The 23,979-nt window shown below is 38.6% G+C and overlaps 2 protein-coding genes across 2 annotated transcripts in view; one reads left to right on the plus strand and one right to left on the minus strand.

Moving 5' to 3' along the window:
* LRRC36 (leucine rich repeat containing 36) overlaps positions 1 to 22,703 on the minus strand; it is a 39,375-nt gene extending 16,672 nt beyond the window's left edge. Inside the window, exons 1-7 of the mRNA XM_069456504.1 lie at positions 22,586 to 22,703; positions 17,317 to 17,444; positions 13,957 to 14,149; positions 12,992 to 13,088; positions 10,318 to 10,406; positions 3,614 to 3,741; positions 1,736 to 1,787 (exon numbers count right to left, since the gene is read on the minus strand). Of these exons, the coding sequence (XP_069312605.1) occupies positions 1,736 to 1,787; positions 3,614 to 3,741; positions 10,318 to 10,406; positions 12,992 to 13,088; positions 13,957 to 14,149; positions 17,317 to 17,444; positions 22,586 to 22,655 (757 nt within the window). The 5' untranslated portion in view covers positions 22,656 to 22,703. The remainder of the gene's footprint in view (positions 1 to 1,735; positions 1,788 to 3,613; positions 3,742 to 10,317; positions 10,407 to 12,991; positions 13,089 to 13,956; positions 14,150 to 17,316; positions 17,445 to 22,585) is intronic.
* An 85-nt stretch (positions 22,704 to 22,788) lies between these two features.
* The window catches only part of KCTD19 (potassium channel tetramerization domain containing 19), a 30,178-nt gene continuing 28,987 nt past the window's right edge, over positions 22,789 to 23,979 (plus strand). Inside the window, exon 1 of the mRNA XM_069497916.1 lies at positions 22,789 to 22,816. Coding sequence (XP_069354017.1) covers positions 22,814 to 22,816 — 3 coding nt within the window. The 5' untranslated portion in view covers positions 22,789 to 22,813. The remainder of the gene's footprint in view (positions 22,817 to 23,979) is intronic.

Here is a 23,979-nt window from a genome sequence, read left to right on the forward strand (position 1 = left end):
CGAGACCCCGTCTCTACTAAAAATAGAAAGAAATTATATGGACAACTAAAAATATATATATAGAAAAAAAAAAAATTAGCCGGGCATAGTGGCGCATGCCTGTAGTCCCAGCTACTCGGGAGGCTGAGGCAGTAGGATTGCTTAAGCCCAGGCGTTTGAGGTTGCTGTGAGCTAGGCTGACGCCACGGCACTCACTCTAGCCTGGGCAACAAAGCGACACTCTGTCTCAAAAAAAAAAAAAAAAAAAAAGTGGCCCAGTGGATTTGAAAAAGAACCAAATTAAACTTACAGAACTGAGAAAGAAAACAACTGAAATTAAGAATTTACGCTTGAGTCCAGGAGTTCGAGACTAGCCTGGACAACACACTGAGATCCTGACTCTACAAAAAAATTTTAAAAACTTAGCCAGATATGGTAGTGCATGCCTGTAGCCCTAGCTACTCAGGAGGCTGAAACAGGAGGATTGCTTGAGCCCAGGAGTTCAAATTTGCAGTGAGTTATGATCATACCACTGTACTTTAGTCTAGGCAACAAAGCAAGGCCCTGTTTGTGAAAAAAAAAAAAAAGAAGAAGAAGAAGAAGAAGAAGAATTCAGCAGACAAGCCTAACAGCAGATTAGACACAGCTGAAGAGAATGTTAGTGAACTGAAAGATGTGTCAGAAGAAATTATCGATAATACAGATCTGACAGAAAAGATGAAAAATATAAAAGAGTAACAAAGAGGACAAATTGAAACTCTTTGACATATATTTATTTAATCAAGAGTTCCAAAAAAAAAAAAAAAAAAAAAAAAAAAAGAGTTCCAGAAAGACAAGAGAGAAAAATGGGACTGCAGAAAATCAAAGGCAATGGAAAATCTCAAAAATTGCCAGAGAAAAAAAGACATATCCTTGCGGGAGTGACAGACTTCCAGTTGGTTTATCAAAATCTACCATAAAAGACAGCATACAGTGAGATATCTTCAATATTCTGAAAGAAACAACTGCCAACCTAGAAATCTATACCCAGCAAAAATATTCTTCAAGAATGATACTGAAATGGAGGTATTTTCAGACAAAGAAAAGCTGAAAGAGATCATCACCAATAGTATATTCTACTATAAAATAAAGGAAAATGATCTCAGAAGGGAAGTCTGAGAAGAAAAAAAGAAATTAGTAAACAGTGGTAAATAAATGGATAAATTCAAATGAACATCAACTGTATAAAAATATCTTGTGAGGTTTTTAAAAATATAGAGTATTAAAATCTACAATAATAATAAAATATAAGTCAGTAGGGATTAAATGGAGTAAAGCACTCTAAGTTCTTTGAATTACTCAAGAGAAGAGTTAAGGTATTGATTAATTTAAAAATTATATAAGTTAAGGAGACATACTGTCATTTTGGGAGTAATACTAAAAGTATAGAAATAGTGTATAACTTATAAACTAATAGAAAAAAATGGATGAATAAAACAATAATAAATCCAAAACAAGAGGAGAAGGGTAAGAAAAAGAAACAGAATATTCAGCCAATATAGCAAATCAAGAACAAAAGAAGTCAAAATATCACTGTTCAAGCAGAAAAGCCTCACAGGTCGCTAAGCATCCACGGCAGTTCCTCATGAAAGCAGAAAAGAGTTAGTTGACCAAATAGGGCTCTAGATTGAGACATCTTCTTCGTCTCCCAAATGCCATCACATTCAGATTTCTCTGATTAGTGTGGGGAAAAATACTCAATGAGCAAAATACTTACCATCTTCCTGGTGATTGTCACTTGGCATCTCCCTTCTTGCCACTTCCTGCATCTAAAAAAAGTTTGAAAGTTTAGGTAGAAGGAAGTCCATGGGCATTCAGATGTGAGCTTATAAAACCAGGGGTTCAGAATACTTTCCTATTAGTGAGGAAGACCATCCTTGTAAGCTAGGGAGACAGATCTTTAAGCAAACATCCAGGTTTGAGCCTATTTTAAAACAGTCACAATAAAAGGAGTTGCCTTAATATCCTTAGAAGGTAAAGGACATACCAAACAGTGAAATACTATATTTTCTCTGCTTTAGATAGCTCAGCATAGAAGTTAGATAAGGCTACCTATTCCAACTTTGTTTTTTCTGTTTAAAGGACTCTAGTACTTATTTTATCTTCTAGAAAATCTATTGACCACAATAGCTAATGGGAGTATTAGTAGGCTGAAAATTAATCTGAAATGCAACTAGACAAGGATTGAGCAAAATGGAAAGCCATCTAGGGTTTGATTTTTTAAAAATTATCTTAAAATATTCAGTATCTTTGTGGTAGTCATGGAAAGAAATCCCACTTCTGTATTTCTCAGACTAAAAAGTTATATAGAAAGCTATTCAATTTCCTTTTTTGTCTCACTTCAAGAAGTAATTTCAGAGAAGTTTTTTGTTTGTTTATATCTAAAAAGTGCTATTTAACTTTAACTGTAGATTGGAATATCCTTTATCTCCATTTCTTTAAATCAAAATTAAGATTTTATAAAATGGTAATTGAAATCATTTCTTGTCACCCAAGTAGAATCTCTAAAAACAAAGAAACCAATTAAATGCTAATCTGTCTTTTTAAAACATGAAGGTATTATATACTGAAACCAAAAAAAAAAATCTTACTAACTTTTTACTAGTACAGTCTTGATTATCCATACTGTGGATTAATCAGAGCCTTTGCTTTTTTTCTTTCTCCTTTTTTGGCTGACTACTTTCCACAATTTCATTGCTCATAAATTTATCAAAGAAAAGGCAGACAGAGGGAGAAGTTCAGTATAAAGTAGCCAATTCACTATATAAAGTATCATTCACTCACAAAAATAAGTCTTATAGGTTGCATTATAATAGGTTGCATCCCTTCACCAATTTTTTCACTAAAAACTTATTCTTTATTCTTCCCTCATCCTGCATGATCTTTATCTTCCCATTGCCCAAAACTTCTATGCCACCTTTATTCTTTAACTTTTTTTTTTTTTTTTTTTTACACTGCAGAAGAAACTTTGGGAAAGTTGGACCTGAAATGTAAGACTCAGTAACTAAAAGGCATAAGTAGAAAATGTAAGAGGCAAGGCCACAGGAGTTGGAGGAATTGGGTAGAGAACAGAAATTTTATTAATAAAACCAGCCCAAAATTATAACAGTTGCATTCCTGTTTGAGGACCAAAATATCTGACATAATATGTGCTAAAGTTATATGTATAAATATATGACATTTGATAACAGGTTAGTGAGGAACAGGAAAACAGGAGATTGAAACTAATGGAGAAAGTACTTTTTATCCTGTCCTGCCCTTTCCTTTTAGAGTAGGGGTCCCCCAACCTATGGTTAGTTGTATAACTATTTCATTATATATTACAATGTAATAAAAATAGAAATAAAGTGCATAATAAATGTAATGTGCTTGAATCATCCTGTAACCATCCCCCTCCTTCCCAGTCTGTGAAAAAATTGTCTTTCATGAAAAAGGTCCCTGGTGCCAAAAAGGTGGGGGACAGCTGTTTTAGAGGGTCTAAACTGCCTTCATCAAGCAAGTCCTCTTAGACCTTCATAAATAATTGAGAGTCCACTGAATTATTAGTATAAATCATTGACGAGTCAACAGATCAGCAGAAGAGTGAATACATTACCTGTGTCCCCGGTGGGAAAGTGTCTAATTTCTGATCTGGTGTACCATGGCCCTGGGTTGCAGAAGTACTTGTTAGGGAATCCTTTATTTCCCGGTTGGGGAGGGGAATAAAAAGTCCTTTGTTTGAGTCTGTGTTAAAAGAAAAGGCATACAATGAAGCACTGACAAGACTTCAAAGGCAGCAAGTCTAATGGAAAGATACTGCAAGGGAAGTCACAAGATTGAATAATAGTTCTGGTGCCACAACTTGGAAACCCTGTGAATTTGGGCAAAACTCTTAACTGCTCTAAATCTCTCACTTCATTTGTAAAATGGTGATGATGAAACCTAAACTGCCTATCTCTAAGGGTTGAGGCCAGGTTAAAACAAGATAATGGATATGAAATGGCTTCGTAAATTATGAAGTGTTCAGTAGAATGAGAGGAAGGCAAATATTTTGCACATTTCCTAAGTGAATAAATATTGAATTTTGAAACCAATTCAACAATCTCCACTATAGCAAGAGATGCTGGGAATAGACTGGCATTACATATCTCCAGGGAACTAATCAGCAGTCAGCACTGATTCACCATTTCAGACCAGCTTCTTTCTGCCTTGATTTCCTCATTTGGAAAAAGAGAAAAACTAATCAGGACCATAGGTCCTGACTCATTCATAGAGAGGAATGATAAATCCTTAGGTCTCCCAGTATTTTTTGCCTTTCATTAGGCATAAGATTTGCCTATGATTTTTGCCAATTTTAAAAATAAAAAGGAAAAACAAACAAAAACTGTATCCTAGTCTTGGCCACCCTGGAAACTGTTATCAAGAAGAGCCAGTTAGAAATTTTATTAGATTGTCACACTTGTACAAATATTTTCCCACATTTTTTATTAATACACTTGTTAGTTGTAGAATTCTGCAATTTGAGGTCTTCTGCAGGAACTTGGATAACAATAAGGGTTTTGCTTTTGTTTAGGGAGGCTTTTTTCTAGCAGGATTGTGTAAGAATTAAGATACTGTCAAAAGCTTGGGCCTTTGTTAAACAATGTGCTCTTCTGCTCATTTTCATCTATTGGTCTGGCAAAATAAAGCTACTATAAGCCAGGGCAACTGAGAATACAGAATGAATAAAGCCAGCCTCTTGAGAACTGGCCCCTCAGTCTATTTGGGGCTCTAAGATGCTTCCTATTTCTGAGCTGCCTTCTGGGACTGAAATGTCCTACTTAACCATAAGATGTTCTTCCAACCATTGGACTAGACAGAACTACTTTTCTCAAAGTGACATGAGCTTTCAAACTGTATGGTTCCTGTTACAGTAGCATTACACAAGGTATAGCAGAAACAAGGTATAGCAGAAATTGCTGGTTGTAACCTAAATCTTTGTAGAAACCATCACCTCTATCTATTCCAGAAAATTTCATCACCCTCAAATGAAACCCCATAGCAGTCACTCCCAATTCTCCCCTTTCTGCCATCCCCTGGCAACCAACAATATGCTTTCTGTCTCTGTGGAACTGCTTTTTCTAGATATTTCATATAATGAAATCATACAATACATGGTCTTTTTGTCTGACTTCTTTCACTTAGCACATGATGTTCTTAAGATACACATTGCAGCATGTATCAGTACTTCATTTCTTTTTATGGCTGAATATGGATATACTGGGCCTTACCCAGTAGATATGCACTTTGCTGAGTTATTCTCACTTCTACTGTGGCAGATATTGCTAGGTACCCCTCCCTCATATTCATTATTCCACTTAGAACCTCCCCTTAAACAGCCCTAGACTGCCAACATTTGGATTTCTATATGAGAAAGAAATTAACTTCTATCTTGTCTAAGTGAATATTTTGGGGGGGGTCTAAGCTAAAAGCTGAGCTTTAGCCAACCAAAACTCCATTGTGGCAAAACAAAGAGACAGCCAGATCAACAGGTTGAAATGGGATAGGTTTTAATGAGTTATAAAGAAGACCTGGACACATCTGCTAGTCACAGGAACAAGCCACTGAGGGTGACTGTGGTGAATTTTTCTTTGCTATTTTACAATAAGAGATTCATTAAATCAGTATATTCTAGGTATGATTCTATTTAAAGGCAAAAAAAACTGGCTAAAAGAGTAGACAGGGTCCCTTTCAACTCACAGAATCTATGTGTGTTATACACAGATACCTACAGGATAAATGTAAATTATCTTTAGTAAGGCATTCATTGCTCTCCAGAATCTGATCTTCTATCCAACACAAACACTCCACCCAAACCGCACCATCGGTTAGCTTTCTTCATGACCTGCCATGCTCATTACCACTTTCCTACAGCTGTTCACACCAACCCCACCAGCCAAAATGTGCTGCTCCCTCCTTTCAGGCCATCCCAGTGCTCTCCGGCCTGTAAGGTCTGGTGGTTTTATTTCCATATCTGCCACAAAACCTTAACCCACTTTCCCTAGCACACGCTGAGCTTCTGAGCATATCACCAATGTTCCTTAAGCTCAATGTTCTAATAAACTCTGAGAATAGGAATCTAGTTTGAGAAACTGCACTCTAAGAAACTAAACTCAGTATATAAAAAGACATCCTAAAAAGATTATACTGGAAGACAATTTGGCAGTTTCTTACAAAACTCAATATATTCTTATCATACGATCTAGCAATCATGTTCTTTGGTAATCACCCAAATGAGTGAAAACTTACGCCCACACAAAAACCCATACATGGATGTTTATAACAGCTCTAGTCATAATTACCAAAACTTGGAAGCAACCAAGATGTCCTGCATTGGGTGTGTGGATGAATAAACTGTGATACATCCAGACTATGGAATATTATTTATTACTAAGAAGAAATGAGCTATTAAGCCATAAAAAGACATGGAGGAACCTTAAGTGTATATTGCTAAGTGAAAGAAGCCAATCTGAAAAGGCAACATACTGTATGATTCCAACTACATGACATTCTGGAAAAGGAAAAACTATGAAGACAGTAAAACGATCAGTGGTTGCCAGGTGTTAGGAAGGATGAAGGAATGAACAGGTGAACACAAGGAATTCTTAGGCCAGTGAAAATATTTTGTGTGATACTAAAATGGTGGATATATGTCATTAAACATTATCAAATCCATAGAATGTACAACACCAAGAGTGAACCCTAATGTAAATTATGGACTTTGGGTGATAATGATGTGTCAATATATTATAGGTTTATCAGATTGTAACAAAATGTATCATTTTTGGTGCAGGACATCGATAGTAGGAGAGGTTGTGTGTATGTAGGCAGGGGGTCTATGGGAAGCCTCTGTACTTTCTGCTCAATTTTGCTGTGAATCTAAAACTGTTCTAAAAACAAAGTCCATTTTCTTAAAAAAATCAGATTATCACTGAAAAAGAGCTATTTTGCCTTTATATCTTTTCGATGTTTTTTTTTTAACTGCCATCAAACAAAAACACAAAATTAAAATGTCTCGGACTGCCTGTGGACCTCTGGGATGTATCCCTGGATTAGGGGTTAACTGCCCTGAGTTTGAGGAATATTGATCTGTGTCATTCATTTGACATTTTCATATACGTTGCTTAGAATTGTTACTTAGCTCTTTCCTGTTTGTCTCATTTTTTCTAATGATGCTGCAAATGCTTCAGGGAATGTTTGCTTTTTCTACTTCCAGAGTATATGTTCCAGATGATAAGTTATATGAGTTTACAAAGAAAGTGAAAAAAGTTTCACTAAAATGCATGGACTTTGAACAGGGTCATAAAGAAAGGGTAGGATTTGAAAAAGCATTCCAAGCAGAGAGCCAGCATTAGTTTAGGGGCAGAAGAAGGAAAAAGAAAGGACCATTTGGGGAGGAAGGAGTGGTCTGGTTTAATTGGACACTGGACATTGTAGCTGAGAAATAGGAGATAAAGTTTCAGGTTAGGCTGAAGAGATAATTGTGGACAGAGCACAGGGCAGCCTTGTATATCAGGTGAAGGAGTTCAGACTTATTTTAGTAGGGGAGTGGGAGCCATTGAAGTTTTTGAGCAGGCAAGTGTAATTAATAATTATCACAGCCACGGTTTAAGAGAATTAATCTGGCAGCAAAGTACAAAATGAATTAAAGGAAGAAGAGACTGGGAAGGGGCATCACATAATGGTTGAGAGGACTTTGATGAGAGATGGGCCAGAATTTGCATCCCAGCTTTGCCACTTACTTTATAACTAGAGCAAGTTATTTCTCCTCTTTGGGTCTCAGTTTCCTCACTTGAAAAACCACCTTCAAGGTTGTTGTGAGGATTAACTGAGATAATGGACAGTGCCTGGCCCAGAGTTTACACTCCATAAATGATAGCTATTAAGTGTGCCTGTAAAGAGACTATTACAAAATGGAAAGGGAGGCTCGTCAATTGTGGGTCATATTACAGGGTATGAACATTCACCTGAGCTTTAGAGAGCAGCAGCATTAAACTCTGACATGATTCTGGGCCAGGGTAATGGGAAAGTTGTGGTCATGCTGATGAAACCGGTTTAGGGCTGTTGAGGGCTAGGGGAAAGAGCTCATTTGTTTATTTGTTTTTTGGGGTCATTTTGGACATGTTTAGCTTGAGGGGCTAGAAAATTAAACAGTGGTGATTCCAAGAGTGTATTACCGGTTGGTCAACAGAAATAGGGGACTGGTGGAGAGAGAGACCAGTATAGGCTATCAAAGCTAGACCAACATATTTAAGATATGGGGAAATAATATAAAATAAATATAAGTAAATACTAAATTTATTTGTAAATAAAGCTGTAAAATAGATGAGATCAATAAGGGCACAAGTAGAGAAAGACTAGGAGAGCCTAAAGACTTAGCCCAGGTATGCTTATTTTGGGGGTTTAGGAGGGAGAGAAGAATCATTGAAAAAGTCAAAGATTATGTGGTTAGGAGAACAGGAGGAGGATCCAAGACAGTGGGGGTTCTCTGCCCATTCAAAATGATTGGTAGGAAAACACTGTTTTGAACAACTGAGCTAGTAGGAGCTGTTCTCTAGAAAGTTTTCTCTTAGCCTGTGGCATGGCCATTAACATGGCATAACCACTTTCATCATATTAGATTACCAACAGTGCTTGCTGGCAACACTCCCCAGGGATCTAGCACAAACACAATTTTCAGTGGAAAGCAAAGCTCCTTAACGTTTCAAGGAGCAAAATAAATTTTATATTAAAAAAAAAAAATCCAGGCAACAGCTAGAGCTTCTAGGAACCTTCAGAAATGGGCTCTCTGGCTAGTAAAGCAGTTAGTTTATTCTCAGAAGAGAGTGTACACTTTCAAACATTTTAACTTGTGCAATGAATCTTTGCTTATGTTGATGTAATAGGGCATAAATGAAGTCTAATTCAGCTCATACAAAAAGAGGAAGTCAAAGTATGCTTCAATGTATTTTTCTGTCTGGAAATGGGTCTATAAATGTAACTAAAAAAAAGAGTAGGCTATATACCAAGAAAGGCTGTATACCAAAGTATTAACTGGGATTCTCCTTAGGGGATGGGCTTATATGTGATTAAAATGTTGTTATTCATGCTTTTCAGTATTTTCCAAAATTATTACAATAAAATTGTATCACATAAACATTAAAATATTAAAAATACTATTTAAAATGAAACAAAACACTGGACATGGTGGCTTACACCTGTAATCCCAGCTACTCTGGTGGCTGAGGCAGGAGGATCACCTGAGCCCAGGTGTCTCAGGCTGCAGAGAGCTATGATAGAGCCACTGCACTCCTGCCTAGGCTACAGAATGAGACCTTGTCTCTAAATACACAAACAAACAAACAAACAAATAGAAATAAAGCAATTTATACTTCCATCACTTATTTGCACTGGGATACCAAGAATGGAAAACTAAAATCATACCTCACCATGGCTTATTTTACCACAAAATACTGTGAAAATGACTTGACAATAAATGTTCACATGGGTAGATAAGAAGTCAAGAAAATACAACCATATGTTATAAACTGAAAACCCTTAATGTCTAAACTACAGAGTCAATCTATTAAAGCTATTGCTGGGATTTTAGAAATTAATTTTTAGAGTTTGTGTATAATTCAGTAGTTCCTTCAAAGGGACGGAGGCCTAGAGACAGAAGAAAGTTTTCTCAAGCAAAAGGTTATCTCATTTATCTTATAGTGCCAGGCTAACCCACAAGGATACAGCAGATGCAATTTCTCTGGTAGAAACCTTTCTCTTAGCCTGTGGCACGACTATTGATGTGGCATAACCACTTTAATCATATTGGCTTACCAATAGTGCTTACAGGAATATAACACAAACATTCCCCAGGAATATAGCCCAAACACAAGAGAGTCTACAGCTGCAAAGGTTCTTGGTGGGGGAGCCCAGGAGGCCCAGGCTGCGAGCTGCATGGATGCAGATGAGTCATAAGTCTCTAATGAAATCAATCACCTTAGCAATGCCCAGGGTCCTGTTGGGTCAGGCAATGTAATTTTCTGGGTGTACTAATGATGTAAAGTGATATAAATCAAACTGAACTCTGAGTACAGCTTGTGCTTTCATGGGCTCTGGGTTAGGCCTGCTCAATAAAGTCCTTCTGGTAGTGAAAGGAAGGAAGAAAAATACAGACAGTAAATCTTGTGCTTGCTTCAAATCTATTCTTTCTCAGTTGTTTTGTCTTCATCCTACCAAGATTGACTATGACAGCTGAGACAACTTATATTTTAATCATTTTATGATCACAGAGAGAAAACTTACCCATTTCAATCCTGGTGTCAACATCAGCACTGACTTTTGATGCAGAGCTTTCATCTGTCACACAGTTTTTCATTGTCTTCTCCCTAGAGCTGCCACATAGAATAATTTATTTAAAACACAAAAGAAGGCTTCTGAGATCACCAGTAAATGCTGTTTAGAAAATAGTTCATGGGCTGGGCATGGTGGCTCACGCCTGTAATCCTAGCACTCTGGGAGGCCAAGGTGGGAGATCACTCGAGGTGAGGAGTTCGAGACTAGCCTGAGCAAGAGTGACACCCCCTTCTCTACTAAAAATAGAAAAATTAGCTGGGCATTGTGGTACACATCTGTAGTCCCAGCTACTCAGGAGGCTGAGGCAGGAGGATTGCTTGAGCCCAGGAGTTTGAGGTTGCAGTGAGCTATGATGACACCACTGCACTCTCCCCAGGGTGACAGAGTGAGACTCTGTCTCAAAAAAACAAACAAACAACAACAAAAGAACCGTTCGTGGTGATCATATTTTTTTCTTCACATGCTCTAGAATATATTAATTTAATTACGTTTCACAAATATTTCCGTTAAAGTCATATTTTTTAAAAGTCATAATATTTATGCTGGGAAGTGTGAGAGAAGGACACTATAGTTCAGCTTTTAAAGTGTAAAATCTACAAAATTCAGAACTTCTTCTGTTTTTTGACACAAACTTAAGTCTGAATGATTGAGGCAGTAAGATAGTTTCTTTTGAATTAGAACACTCATGGTTAGGACGCAGAAAGGAAGGTTCTGCTGCCAAGAATTACAGCACAGACAACGATAGCCATTAGTTATAAAAACAGACAAGAAAGGCAAGTGCCTGCACTTGATTGAGGTAGGTACTTTGGGAAGTACAGTAAGTACAGGAAGCCTAGACTATGTGCCAAGTTCTTTAAAATCACTGATTTAATCATAAAAGCCCCTCCTCCTATTAGCTATTATATCCATTTTATAGGTGGGGGGACTTAGACTCAGAAAGTCTTAAAAAATTTCACCCAAGGTTAGAGAGTTTGTAAGACATTAATGTTAATACTGTACTTGAGTAACATTTTGCCTCTGGTTTTACAATCACTATATGGTAACTAAACAGATAAATGATGGAATTAATTATTTGCCTTACTAGAAAGTTTATTCAGTTATACATTAATTCATCTCTGTATTTCTATAGTAAATAGGGTACCCCAATGCATTTAAAATAGGCATTAACCTACAAAATATTTGCACAAATAATTTTTAGAAACATTCCATTCTGTCTATAGCAGAATTTTATTCTATGTAAACAAACCTCAATAAACCTGATTTTAAAAAATAGAGAACCAAGAAAAAATAGGAAGCTAAGGATGTTCTCTGAAGGCTTCATTATAAATCAGAGCACTACACTATAAATGGATCAGAGCAGGGATAGGCAGTTACTGGAAAAGAGAAGGATCCTAGGCCAACAGGTATGGATTTCATTCATTCATTATTCAACAAATTATTTCTTAGCACCTCCATGTTCCAGACACTGTTCTAGGCACTAGGGATACTGTAATAAACAAGATGAACAATATTCTTGTTCTCATGGAGCTTATGTTCTAGTGGTGGGAAGAAAGGCAATAAACAAGTAAACAAACAAAGACTTATTCTGGAGAAGAATATAAGAATGTTGTGGTGATATGTTCATGATAGCTTGTTACATTAAAAATGGCATGTAGAGAAAGGTTACTATAAAATATTATATATACACACAAAACATACACATACACACACACTCCAAAGACTAAAAGGATATTTATCATAATATAATTAGTGTTTCTTTCTGGGTGGTGGGATTATGAGTTAGTTATTTTATTCCTTGTGGGGTTTTGTGTGGAGTTTCCAAACACTCAACAATAAGCATCTATTACTTTTGTCATCAGAAAAAAATACTAAGATACCTCTATATGTGTCTATAGCACACAGATGACTGGAAGGATATACACCAAATGTTACTAGTAGTTAACTCTCAGTAGCAGGATATAGAGTAAATTTATGACTTTTTTCAGTGTGCTTTTCTGTATTATTTAATTGTAATGGACTTCTAGCTATTTTTCAAAAACAATAAACCTACTTTTTTTAAAAGCATGGGTTTTGGGGCAGAAGAAAATGGTACTTTCTTTTGATAGGATTTTAGTAACAAGAAATGGAAAGATATGCCATTCAGAGCCTTAGAGCCTCAAGGTCTGTTTACTTTTTGTCTTGTAGGGACATGCTTCCCTTCTCTTCCTTTAACAAATTTAACTCTAACAATCTTGGCTACAGTAATGTAATCCTCCTAATTCAATAGGAAAAGACCATGAACTGATTGATAACTCTACCAAGAAAATCCTGATAAGCATTTAGATGGCCAAGTTATCTCATAGTATCCCTATCTATAAGGTATAAAAAACAACTTTAGAGAATTTACAACAATTATATCCAAAGCAGACCCAACAGTTCAAGAAAACAGGAAAGTACCCACTGAGGGCCAGTTTCTCATCCCAGATAAATCTCAGAATGCTGAATAGATACTTTTCTTCCTGATCTGAGGATTTTTACAACTTGTGAAAGATTTCTGCTGGAAAATGAAGAAAGTTAAGTAGGAATTCACTATGACCTATGTCTAGAACCAAACTAAAAATTTTTTTGTAAAGAACCTTCTTACCTTTTTTCCACCTCTAAAAGAAAATTTTCACTGTTGCCCAACTGACTAAAATGTAGCTTGGCAGCTTTTCTCTCACTTTCACGTACAGTTCGGTCATCTGGAGGCAAAAACCATGGTCTGAGCATGTTTCTTGCTTGGAGTAACCAGTAGTGAGTCAGAAAACCAAATTCACAGAGGAAAAACTAAAGGCCAGTCTCACCTTTGTGTGTTAGGGACAGCTCACAAAATAATGCTATTATGTTGTCACTGGAGCAAGCAGTAACTCAGGGAGACTACAAGGAACCATAGCAACAACTGCCACACAGTTGTAACTACCCCTTCAGGAAAGTAGAGCTTGGACAGCATACAACCCAATGGCCTAATGTGAGGGCTGACAGTCACACCATTTTCTGAAAGAGTTCACTTAGTTTCCCTATGATGACTTTTCCTGGGGCCATGTGAAATCCAGTTTTGTATCAATAAGAAATGTATATTCAACAATAAAACTGCAAGGAAATATAGACGAGCTTATTTAAAGGAATGTTTCTTGTTCCTTGCCAACTAAGCCCCAAAGAATTGTTGTGTTACTTTTCCAGTGCTAATAAAGTTGCAAAGTTGGGGCACCTGGAAAAATAATTCTCAATCTGGAAATTTTGTGTAGAGGAGGAAGTGGTGGTGAAACCATCAACTGAAGACAACTAAAGCTGGAAGTAACTGATAAAATCATAGATTGTCATTCAATAAACAATAAAAGGACTAGTCATACATCCTGCCAACCAAAAGAGTTACATAAATATTGACTAATAAACAAATATATCCTGCCAGTGCATACTATGGGCCAACATCCAAAAAGTTAAGAGGCAGCTATGAAGTCCAGATTCAAACTGAGAAAAAAAATGACCAAAAAAAAAAAAAAAAAAAAAAAAAAAGAGGCAGCTGATTTAAAGTAAGATTCTGGGGAAAGAAACAGAGAAGGAGGGTCTCACCCAGCTTCTCCAGAGTTTGTAGCGTGTATACAGCAAAGAGCCTATAATCTGTATCTTTCCTTACAACAGGATTAAGTCTCAAATCTAGTTCTTTGAGGAAGGGTAAAGGCTGTAGGCGGGACACTTCCACTAATGAAGGAATGTTGTTATAATATAAATTCAGGTCTTGGAGTGAACATAAATACTGGATGCCCTGCAAGGAAAAAAAATCACATAATGAAACTGTATGTCAGTGAGGACTGGGAACCTCACAGATAAAGAAGGAAATATATCTATTACTCTTTATCCTTAAACATGTTACCCAAGGTACTCATGAGAAAGGGACGGTTGGAACTCCCATTTAGTTGCATGAGAATAAGACTGTATGCACTGGGTGTTCTATATATTAAATAATTCACAAATATAACACATTTCCTTCTTTACAAAATCTAACATTCAAATATCTGCAGTCAATTCTCTATGTTTGTTGGCTCCCCAATCATTCTCCCAATCTAATCCAATCCTTTCCATTGGCAGCAACTTCAAGCCACTTTAGCATTCTCTTACCCTGGCCTCAACCACTCTTTTGACCCTGTAAGTATCTCAATTTACAAAAGGAAGAGAGGGAGGGAAAAGAGCTGGTTCTGGGGGAAAAGGGTGTGATTAAAAAAAAGAAAGAAAGAAAGAAAGAAAGAAACGTGTGTGTGTGTGTGTGTGTGTGTGTGTGTGTGGTGTGTCCTTGTATCTCAATGCCTGGTTTACAGTCTCAAAGGACTATTTGGGGAAACAAAACAATGCTATCCCAAGTTCTCCCTCCTGGGCCAGACTAGGACCCCTCCTGCCCTTGTTTCCCTCTTCAGAGTTACTGCCACCATGCAAGCTCTCCATCCAATCATTTAGTTCTCCTTAGTAGAAATGTTTTCCCATGTTCAGTTCTCTTTCTGTAGATTTAGCAACTCCACTGCTCTACTTAACTGGCAACAGTACAATCGGGACTGGGAAACTTGAGAGGAAAAGCCACAATTTTCCTCCTCTGCTGAAACCTCTACTGAAAAGATTTAATTAACCTTCATATATTTAGCTAGTTTGCTTTTACTCAACACTAAATTTCAGGACATTGGCCCAGCGTGGTGGCTCACACCTGTAATCCTAGCACTCTGGGGGGCCGAGGTGGGAGGATCGCTTGAGCTCAGGAATCTGAGACCAGCCTGAGCAAGAGCGAGACCCCATCTCTATTAAAAATAGAAAAAATTAGTTGGGCACAGTGGTGTGTGCCTGTAGTCCCAGCTACTCGGAGGCTGAGGCAGAAGGATCGCTTGAGCCCAGGAGTTTGAGGTTGCTGTGAGCCAGGCTGACGCCACAGCACTCTAGCCTGGGTTGTCACCCAGAGAGACTCTGTCTCAAAAAAAAAATTTTTTTTTCAGGACAATTTAAAAACATATACATTTATGTGCAATCACATACTTTTGTTTTGAAACAGGACTCACTCTGTTGCCCAGGTTAGCATGCAGTGGCATTATCATAGCTCACTGCAGCCTCCAACTCCTGGGCTCGAGCAATTCTCCTGCCTCAGCCTCCTGAGTAACTGGAGCTACAGGTGCGTACCACACCTGGCTAATTTTTTTTATGTTTTGTAGAGACAAGGTCTCACTATGTGATCCTCTCGCTTGGGCCTCCCAAAGTGGTAGGATTACAGGTGTTGGCCACTGCACCTGGCCAAAGTCTATATTGTTAATGGGTCAGTGGTTAGGAATAATTATCTGTGCCTTTGGCCCCATTCTCAGGGCAGTACACCATTAGCACATTCTTTAATGTATCTAATGTCCAGCTCAAGTAATCTTTCAATGTTTCTCAGTGTAAAAGTCAAGGAAACAGTTTCTATCCTCTCTCACTTTTCTCGGTTGGCATTAATTCATGTATTCCCCAAATTTACACTAGAAATATTCACAAAACATTTTTCTCCAAGGAAAAATTAAGCAAAGTGATTCAGAGCTCATAGAGATGAATATATGCAGATAAACCATACATGCAAAATATATACAGAAAACTAACATTTACTGAGTGCTTCCTATATGCCAAACACTGTAACAGGAGTCATATGTTATTTTTATTACATATGTTAATTTGATTAATCTTCACAATAGTTTTTTGCCCATTTTACAGAATTGGAAAGAAAGGAAATATAAAAACAAATTACAACAATGTTCACTTAATTTTTTAGCCTGAAAAAGAACAAATATACATATGAAAAGAGGAGGCCTAAGTAAATCTGAACTAGTACTTTCTGAAACTGATGGGCCAAATATAAATGGCTGCTAAAAAATAGTCTAAAGACCTAGTTCAACCTGGAGTTGCTGGTGTTAGAGTCCTAGTTGGAAATTTGATCTTGCGTGGGCTTCCTCTTTTAGGGCCCTTAGCTAAACCTCAAGATTGGGTCTGGATGGTGTTGTTGAACAAGTATCTCCTAAGAAGTACAAAATTGGCAGAATAATCCAGGAACTTGTTAACTAATTCTGGATGGCATCTGTAAATCTTTGTCACCTTCAGTTTTGCATAGAAGGGCTTTGCCAAGACAGGTGCATAGCTGGGGCAAAATGGGAACATGTGGAAGAAACACTATTTGGGGTCTACCACAAAGAAAACAAAACTTCCATCTCTGTGTGTGCGTACCTATGTTTGTAGAGCTCTTTGTGTGTGTTTGCTTATCCACATGCACTCAGCTCATGCCTGCTCCCTCCTGCTTTCCCGTTCTGCCCTCTGCTCTACCACCCCCTGACCTGAAAATTGTTCTTTTATACCAAGACCTCCCTTTCTTCCTCCTCCTAGAAAAAATCTGCTGTAATAACACAGGCCAGTGTTTCTCCATGTGTGTTCCAAGTACCACCATCATCAGAATCCTCTGGGTATGTTGTGAACTCACCCCAGACCTACTAAATCGGATCTTCTCTGAGGGTAGGGAATAAGAATCTATACTTTTACAAGTGCTCCTCATAATTTTTTTTTTTTAACTTTTTTTTTTTTGATCGGGCCGGACCCTGCTTAGCTTCCCAGATCAGAGGAGATTGGGCGCCTTCAGGGCCATGTGGCCTTAGCCCTCATAATTTTTTTATACACATTAAAATGTATACTACTGCTTTAGGCAGTGATAGCTTAATACAGTTTTCTCTGATTGTAAAAGGAATTTCCCCCCAATATTTTGTAATAAATAATTTTAAACATAGAGCAGAGTTGAAAGAATTTTATAGTGAATAATAAAATTTAGTTGGGAAGCATTTTAAAGGAAAACCCTATATTCCCTAGGCTGACATTATCTATCTCTTATTTCTTCTCATGAAAAAACAAATTGGGCTGACCTGGCTGATCATAGAATATAGAACTTACCTTTAGGCTAGTGATCAAATTCCTTGATAAATCTAAGGATCGGAGATTTTTAAAATTTCTGAAGGCATCACCAATGGAATGGATTTTTCCAGCGTATGATCCCTGCAATGAAAGAGACTCCACCAGTTCTGAAAAGAGATCATCAGTAGTTATATTATGATCTCTGCTTGGATAAACAGCAGAATCAGTGAAAGTAGGCCTGCCTTCCTCCCATATCCCAAATGTGAAAGGCCTTACATCCAAGGTTTATAAGATGAGATTCTCTTTTTAAAAGCAGCACTATGTCTTAAGATAGTAACACCAAACCTTAGTTTTATAGAGTTCTTGGGTTTTTCTAATTACCCTGAAGGATGTAGTAAAAGTCTCTAAAAGTTCTCAAAACAAAATTTAAAAAGAAATTTAGGCTGAGTGTGATGGCTCATGCCTGTAATCCCAAAACTTTGGGAGGCTGAGGAGGGAGGATCACTTGAGTTCACGAGTTCAAGACCAGCCTGGGCAACATACCAAGATCCTGTCTTAAAAAAAAAAAAAAAAACAGAAACAAAAGAAAGAAATTCAGCAACCCTGCTTCTAGAATGTAGCCCTACAGATAATACTCACAAAATTTTGCCGGGATATATAGCACAAGGATGTCAATTTCAGAAAGGCTTTAAGATATTAAAAAATATATATCTTTTGAGCTGAAGCTGCCAGGTAAAATATCAAAAAAAAAAGATTTTTTAAATAAAGAAAGAAAAAGAAAACTGTTAAAGGTTCATCAGTAGAAAAGTAGAACTAGACAGCCTAAATAATAGTACATTGATACAAAGAACAATGTACTAGATCTGTTCCCTCATATAAGTCACTTAACCTCCCTGTGTATTGTTTCCTCATCTGTAAAATGGGGATAACAACAGTACTTAACTAATAAGATATTGTAAGGATGGAATTAACATATATACAAAACTTAGAACAGTGCCTGGCACATGGTAAGTGCTATATAAGTGTTAATTATTATTATGCAGTCATTAAAAGGAATAAAGTAGAATTGTACAGGCTCATATGGAAAGATCTCCAAGACATTAAGAGAGGGAAAAATATGATTTTTTTGTATGTGTAACTACATTTTAAAGAATGTGTGTGTGCACATAAGGAAAGAAGTAGAGGAAAGTCAACTAAACTAACAGCACTGAAAAGATTTGAATAGACATTTCCCCAAAGAAGACATACAAATGGCCAAAAAGTCTAGGACAAGATGTTCAACATTATTAGTTGTTAGGGAAATGCAAATCAAAACCACAATAACATACCACTTCACACCCACTAGGATGGCTATAATAATAATAATTTTAAAACAATGGAAAATTGTTAGTATTGGTGAGGATGTAGAGAAATTAGAATACTCGTACATTGCTCGAGGGAATGTAAAGTGGTATAGCCATTACGGAAAACAGTTTGGCAGTTTTTCAATAAGTTAAATATAGAATTACCCTATGACACAGCAATCTACTCCTAGGCATGTAGCCAAAAGAAATGGAAAACAAATGTTCAAACAAAAACTCATACACAGTTGTTCACAGCAGCATTATTCACAATATCCCAAAGATAGAAACAACCCAAATGTCCATTAACAGATGAATATATCATATTATATAATATAATATATAGAATATATAAACAAAATGTGGTATATTCATAAGATAGAATATTACTTAGCCATAAAAAGAAATGATGATGTCTCAGCAAGTTATTTTATAGATATCAACAAATTGATTCTAAACTGTATATGGAAAGGCAAAAGACCCAGAGTAGCCAACACAACATTGAAGAAAAAAAGCAAAGTCAGAGAACTGATACTACCCAACTTCAAATTATACTACAAAGCTATAGTAATCAAGACAGTGTGATATGGGGAGGAAAAAAGACAAAAAGATGAATGGAACAGAATTGAGAGCCCAGAAATAGACCCACAAATATAGTCAAAGGAACAAAGGTAATGCAATGGAAAAAATAATCTTTCAACAACTTGACAACCACGTGCAAAAAACCCCACAGACTTAGAGACAGACCTTAAAGCTTTCACAAAAATTAACTCAAAATAGATCATAGACCTAAATGTAAAACACAAATTTATAACACTTCTGGAAGATAACACAGGGAAAATCTAGGTGACCTTGGCTTTAGCAATGAATTTTTAATACAACACCAAAAGCATGATCCATGAAAGAAAAACTTGACAAGTAGGACTTCGTTAAAGTTTAAAGGTTCTGTTCTGCAAAAGACACGATAAGGAAAATGAAAAGACAAACCACAGAATGCAGAAAATGTTTGCAAAACACATTATCTGATAAAGGACTGGTATCTAAGACATACAAAGAACTCTTAAACTAAATAATAAGAAAAGAAACAACCCAATTAAATAATGGGCAAAGACCTGAACAACTTCACCAAAGAAGATATACAGATGGCAAACAAACATATGAAAATAATGCTCAACACCATAATTAGGAAATTAAATATTAAAGCAAGGAAATACCACTACACATTTATTAGAATGGCCAAATCCAAAACTTTGACAATGCTAAATGTTGGTGAGGATGTGGGACAACATGAACTCTCATTCATTGCTGGTGGGAATGCAAAATGGTGCAGCCATGTTAGAAGACAACTTGGCAGTTTTTTACAAAGCTAAACACAATTTAACCATATGATATAGTAAATCCATTGGCATTTACTCAGATGAACTGAAACTTTTTGTCCACACAAAAACCTGCACATGGATGTTTACAGCAACTTTATTCATTATGCCCAAAACTTGGAAGCAACCAAGATGTTCTTCAATAGGTAAGTGGATAAACAAACTATGGCATACCCACAAAGTAGAATATTATTCAGCAATAAAAAGAAATGAGCTAGGCCAGGTGTGGTGGTTCCCACCTGTAATCCTACCTAGCACTCTGGGAGGCCAAGGTGGGAAGATTGCTTGAGGCCAGGAGTTTGAAACCATCCCGAGAAAGAGTGAGACCCCCACCTCTACAAAAAATAGAAAAATTAGCCAGATGTAGTCCCAGATACTCGGGAGGCTGAGGCAAGAGAATTGCTTGACCCTAGGAGTTTGATGTTGCAGTGAGCTGTGATGATGCCACTGCACTCTGGCCCAGGCAACAGAGCGAGAAAAAAAAGAAAAGAAAAGAAAAAGAAATGAGCTATCGAACCATGGAAAGACATGGAGGAGCCTCAAACACATTTTGCTAAGTGAAAGCAGTCAGTCTGAAAAACTTACATACTATATGATTCCAACTATATGACATTCTGAAAAAGACAATAGTAAAAAGATCAGTGGTTGTCAGATATCAACAAATTGATATCCAGTTTGGGGGTGAGGGAGGGCTAAATAGATGGGTCACAGGGAATTTTTGGGGTAATGAAACTATTCTGTTTGCTATTATAATGGTGGACACATGATATTATATATTTGTCAAAACCCATAGAACTGTACAACACAAAGAGTGAGCCCTGGCCCAGTGTGGTGGCTCATGCCTGTAATCCCAGCACTTCGGGAGGCCAAGGTGGGAGGATCACTTGAGGCCAGGAGTTTGAGACCAGCCTAGGCAACATAGTGAGACCTTGTCTCTACAAAAAAAATTTTAAAATTAAAAATAAAAAAACTGTAAAAAAGAATGAGTCCTAGTGTAAACAACAGACTTTAGTTAATAACAATGTATCAATATTGGTTCATAAATTGTAACAAATGTACCACAATAATGCAAGATATCAATAATAAGGGAAGCTGGTGGGGTATGGGAGAGGTACAAAGAGGGGAAGAGTATATGGTAACTCTCTGTACTTTATGCTCAATTTCTCTGTAAACCTAAAACTGCTCTAAAAGATAAAGTCTATTAATATTAAAAAAGGAATGAAGTATTGATACACACTAAAACATGAATGAAACTTGAAAATAACATGCTAAGTAAAAGGGGCCAGACAGAAAAGCCCACATATTATGTAATTCCATTTATATGAAATATCCAGAAGAGGCAAATCCATAGAGACAGAAAGCAGATTAGTGGTTGTCTTGGGCCGGGAGGAGTGGGAAATTAGTTTCCAAGTGGAAGGAAAGATTAGTAACCTCTTTCTTCACCCATGTAATGTTTGACTGTTGTTAGCATGAACTAATTTGGATAAGTATTTTGACAAATAATTTTTAAATAAAATTACAAATAGAATAAAAGCAAGTTATTTCACAAATGAAAAGTAGAGGAAGCAAGAAAGGCAGCTTTTTGCTATGGTTACAGCATAGGCTCTGGAATCAGAGTGCCGGATTAATAAACCCAGGCGCATCACTTCACTAGCTTTGTAACCTTAGGCAAGAGTCTAAACCTCAATTTACTGATCTGTAAAATGGGAACAATAACAGCATGTGTCTGATAGACTTGTCATGGGGATTAAATAATGCAAGTAAAGCACTTATCACAGGGCCTGGCAATAATGACATTTAGTAAATTTGGGAAGGGTGAAAGTTGAATTAGGAATGCCGGTAACTTTCCCAACTTTTTTACTCCTCAGACACTCAGCAAGCAACATACGCGGGTCAGACCCCCGGGTCCAAGGAGGGGTCAGCAGTCCCCTGGGCAGTTTTACTAAGGATGAAGTCAGGGCTGGGGCACTGACTAAGTGGCTTGAGAGATCGGCTGCTATTCCTTTCATATCAGGCACTTTCTAAGTCTCTCCTTTTAAGGAAGCTACACAACCAGATGGATCAAAGAAATGGTCAAGTTCTTGAAGTGGAGACCGGACGATGAATGGGGCTGATAAAGGAGCCTCCTTTCCCATTTCACCTCAACCAGGAAAAGCCCCCCTGGGTAGGAAGTTTCAGAAACTGCCAGAAGTAACGCCCTTCGTGCCTCCTCAACAGCACATCCTATCACCACCGCCCTTCGCAGCGCTTCCTTCTCCCACCGATGCCCCCTTGAGGCTGTTTCCTTCCACTAGTTCAGACTTCTTTACTCCGTCCAGTTCTGTCACCTACCTCAGGGTTCCCTGTCAATTCTGTTTCTCCTTCTCTACTTCACACTCCCCTCCTCTCCCTCAGTTCCTCGCCCTCTGCCGCAGACTCCCCTGTTAGTTCAGTTCCTCCACCTCCACCTCAGCTTAACCCTTCTGCCTCAAGTGACCGCTCCTCCGCCTCAGGCACCGCTCCTCCGCGGTTCCCCTGCCTCTACCTCAGTTTCTTCCCTCAGTCTCTGACTGTCCCTACGTTCCCGGCCCGGGCCCTCCGGCCTGGCCCTACCCGGCTGCTCCAGGCTCAGTGCCCCCAGGCGGCGGATGCCCTGCTCATCCAGATCCCACTGCTCCGCCATCCCCGCCCGCCGCTCACCTGCCGCGGCCCGCGCGGCCGCCCGGCCCACCAGGCCCCGCCCACGGGCACAGGCCCCGCCCCGGCCCCCACGCCGCCGCGCCCTCAGGGGCGGTTATTGGCCTGGTCACGCGACTCCTGCCCGCCGCCCGATTCGAGACCATGGTATGAATCCAGCCCTGACAGGGGCGCCAAAAATACTGGAGAGGCGAATGGGGCGCGTTGTGGCCCAGGATTAGGGCTACAGGGTTGGGGACCTGGCTCTGGAGTGTGGGGGGCTCAGGGGGAGCCCCGTTTTGAAGGATTTGGGAGGCTAGCTCTGAGGAGTTGGAAGAGTGCAATGCCTTGAGGGATGAAGGGTTCCAGCCCTGAGGATTTGGGGGACTCCAGGTCTGAGGAGAGGGGATGTGCCTCTTTGATGGGCCAAAGTCTTCATGTCTCAGCGCTGGGGGATGCTGACTCGGGCAAGGCGAGGATGTGTGTGATCGGGGCTCCAGGATTGCGGGGTGGGGGCAGATTTTGGAGGCATGATGGGAAGCTCCAGATCTGAAAGGTTGAAAATCTTGGCTCTGAGAAGATGAGGTCCTGTCTTTAGAGCTTGAGGTCGTTCTAGCTCTAGAAATTGATTTGGAAGTGGCCCCTTTAAGGGAGAGGGATCGGTGTGGAAAAGAGGGATGCTCTTTGGGATGAAGTGGGCACCACTATTTTAGGGCTACCCCACTTCCTGCAGTCAGTCTGACAAGAAGCCTTTTGTCTTCCAAGTACCACAGGCCCCCCAAGCTTGCCTGTGACTGAGGGCTGTCCCCAGGCTGGGATAGTTCTGCACTAACCAGCACCTGAGCAGTCTTTGGGAAGAAAAGTCTCTGGGAAAGAACAGCCGCATCCTCAACCCCTACCCTCATCCCAGCAGCACGTCTTGAGAGCCCACTCTTGAGCCAAGACCCTCTTGTTAGACCCTCCCCTTAATAAGGAAACAGGAACTGAGACCAGAGCTGGGGCTCACCTTCAAGAAGCAGGTTTTCTTTGGCATCCAAAATCTGCACACTCTGAGCACCTCCACTGAGCTCTCAACCACCGAGTCACTTTTAAGGAGAACAGAAAGCAAAATCAAGAGTCCTTGTATATATTTATGCTTTCTGGTCTAGGTGGGACCCTTAGTTACTCATGGTTTGTGATGTTCAGCCTTAGCCACATTTAGAAGGGCCAGGACTCAAAATCCTAGGTTAGCTCATTAGCTGGCTTTTCCACCTCTGCTTCAGTCAGTCATGAAACTATTTTACAATTTGTAATCTTTCTCTTCATGCCCCCTTTAACTCTTCTAGTCTCAA

Source organism: Eulemur rufifrons, chromosome 23, assembly GCF_041146395.1.
Source record: "Eulemur rufifrons isolate Redbay chromosome 23, OSU_ERuf_1, whole genome shotgun sequence".
NCBI classification, from domain to species: domain Eukaryota; kingdom Metazoa; phylum Chordata; class Mammalia; order Primates; family Lemuridae; genus Eulemur; species Eulemur rufifrons.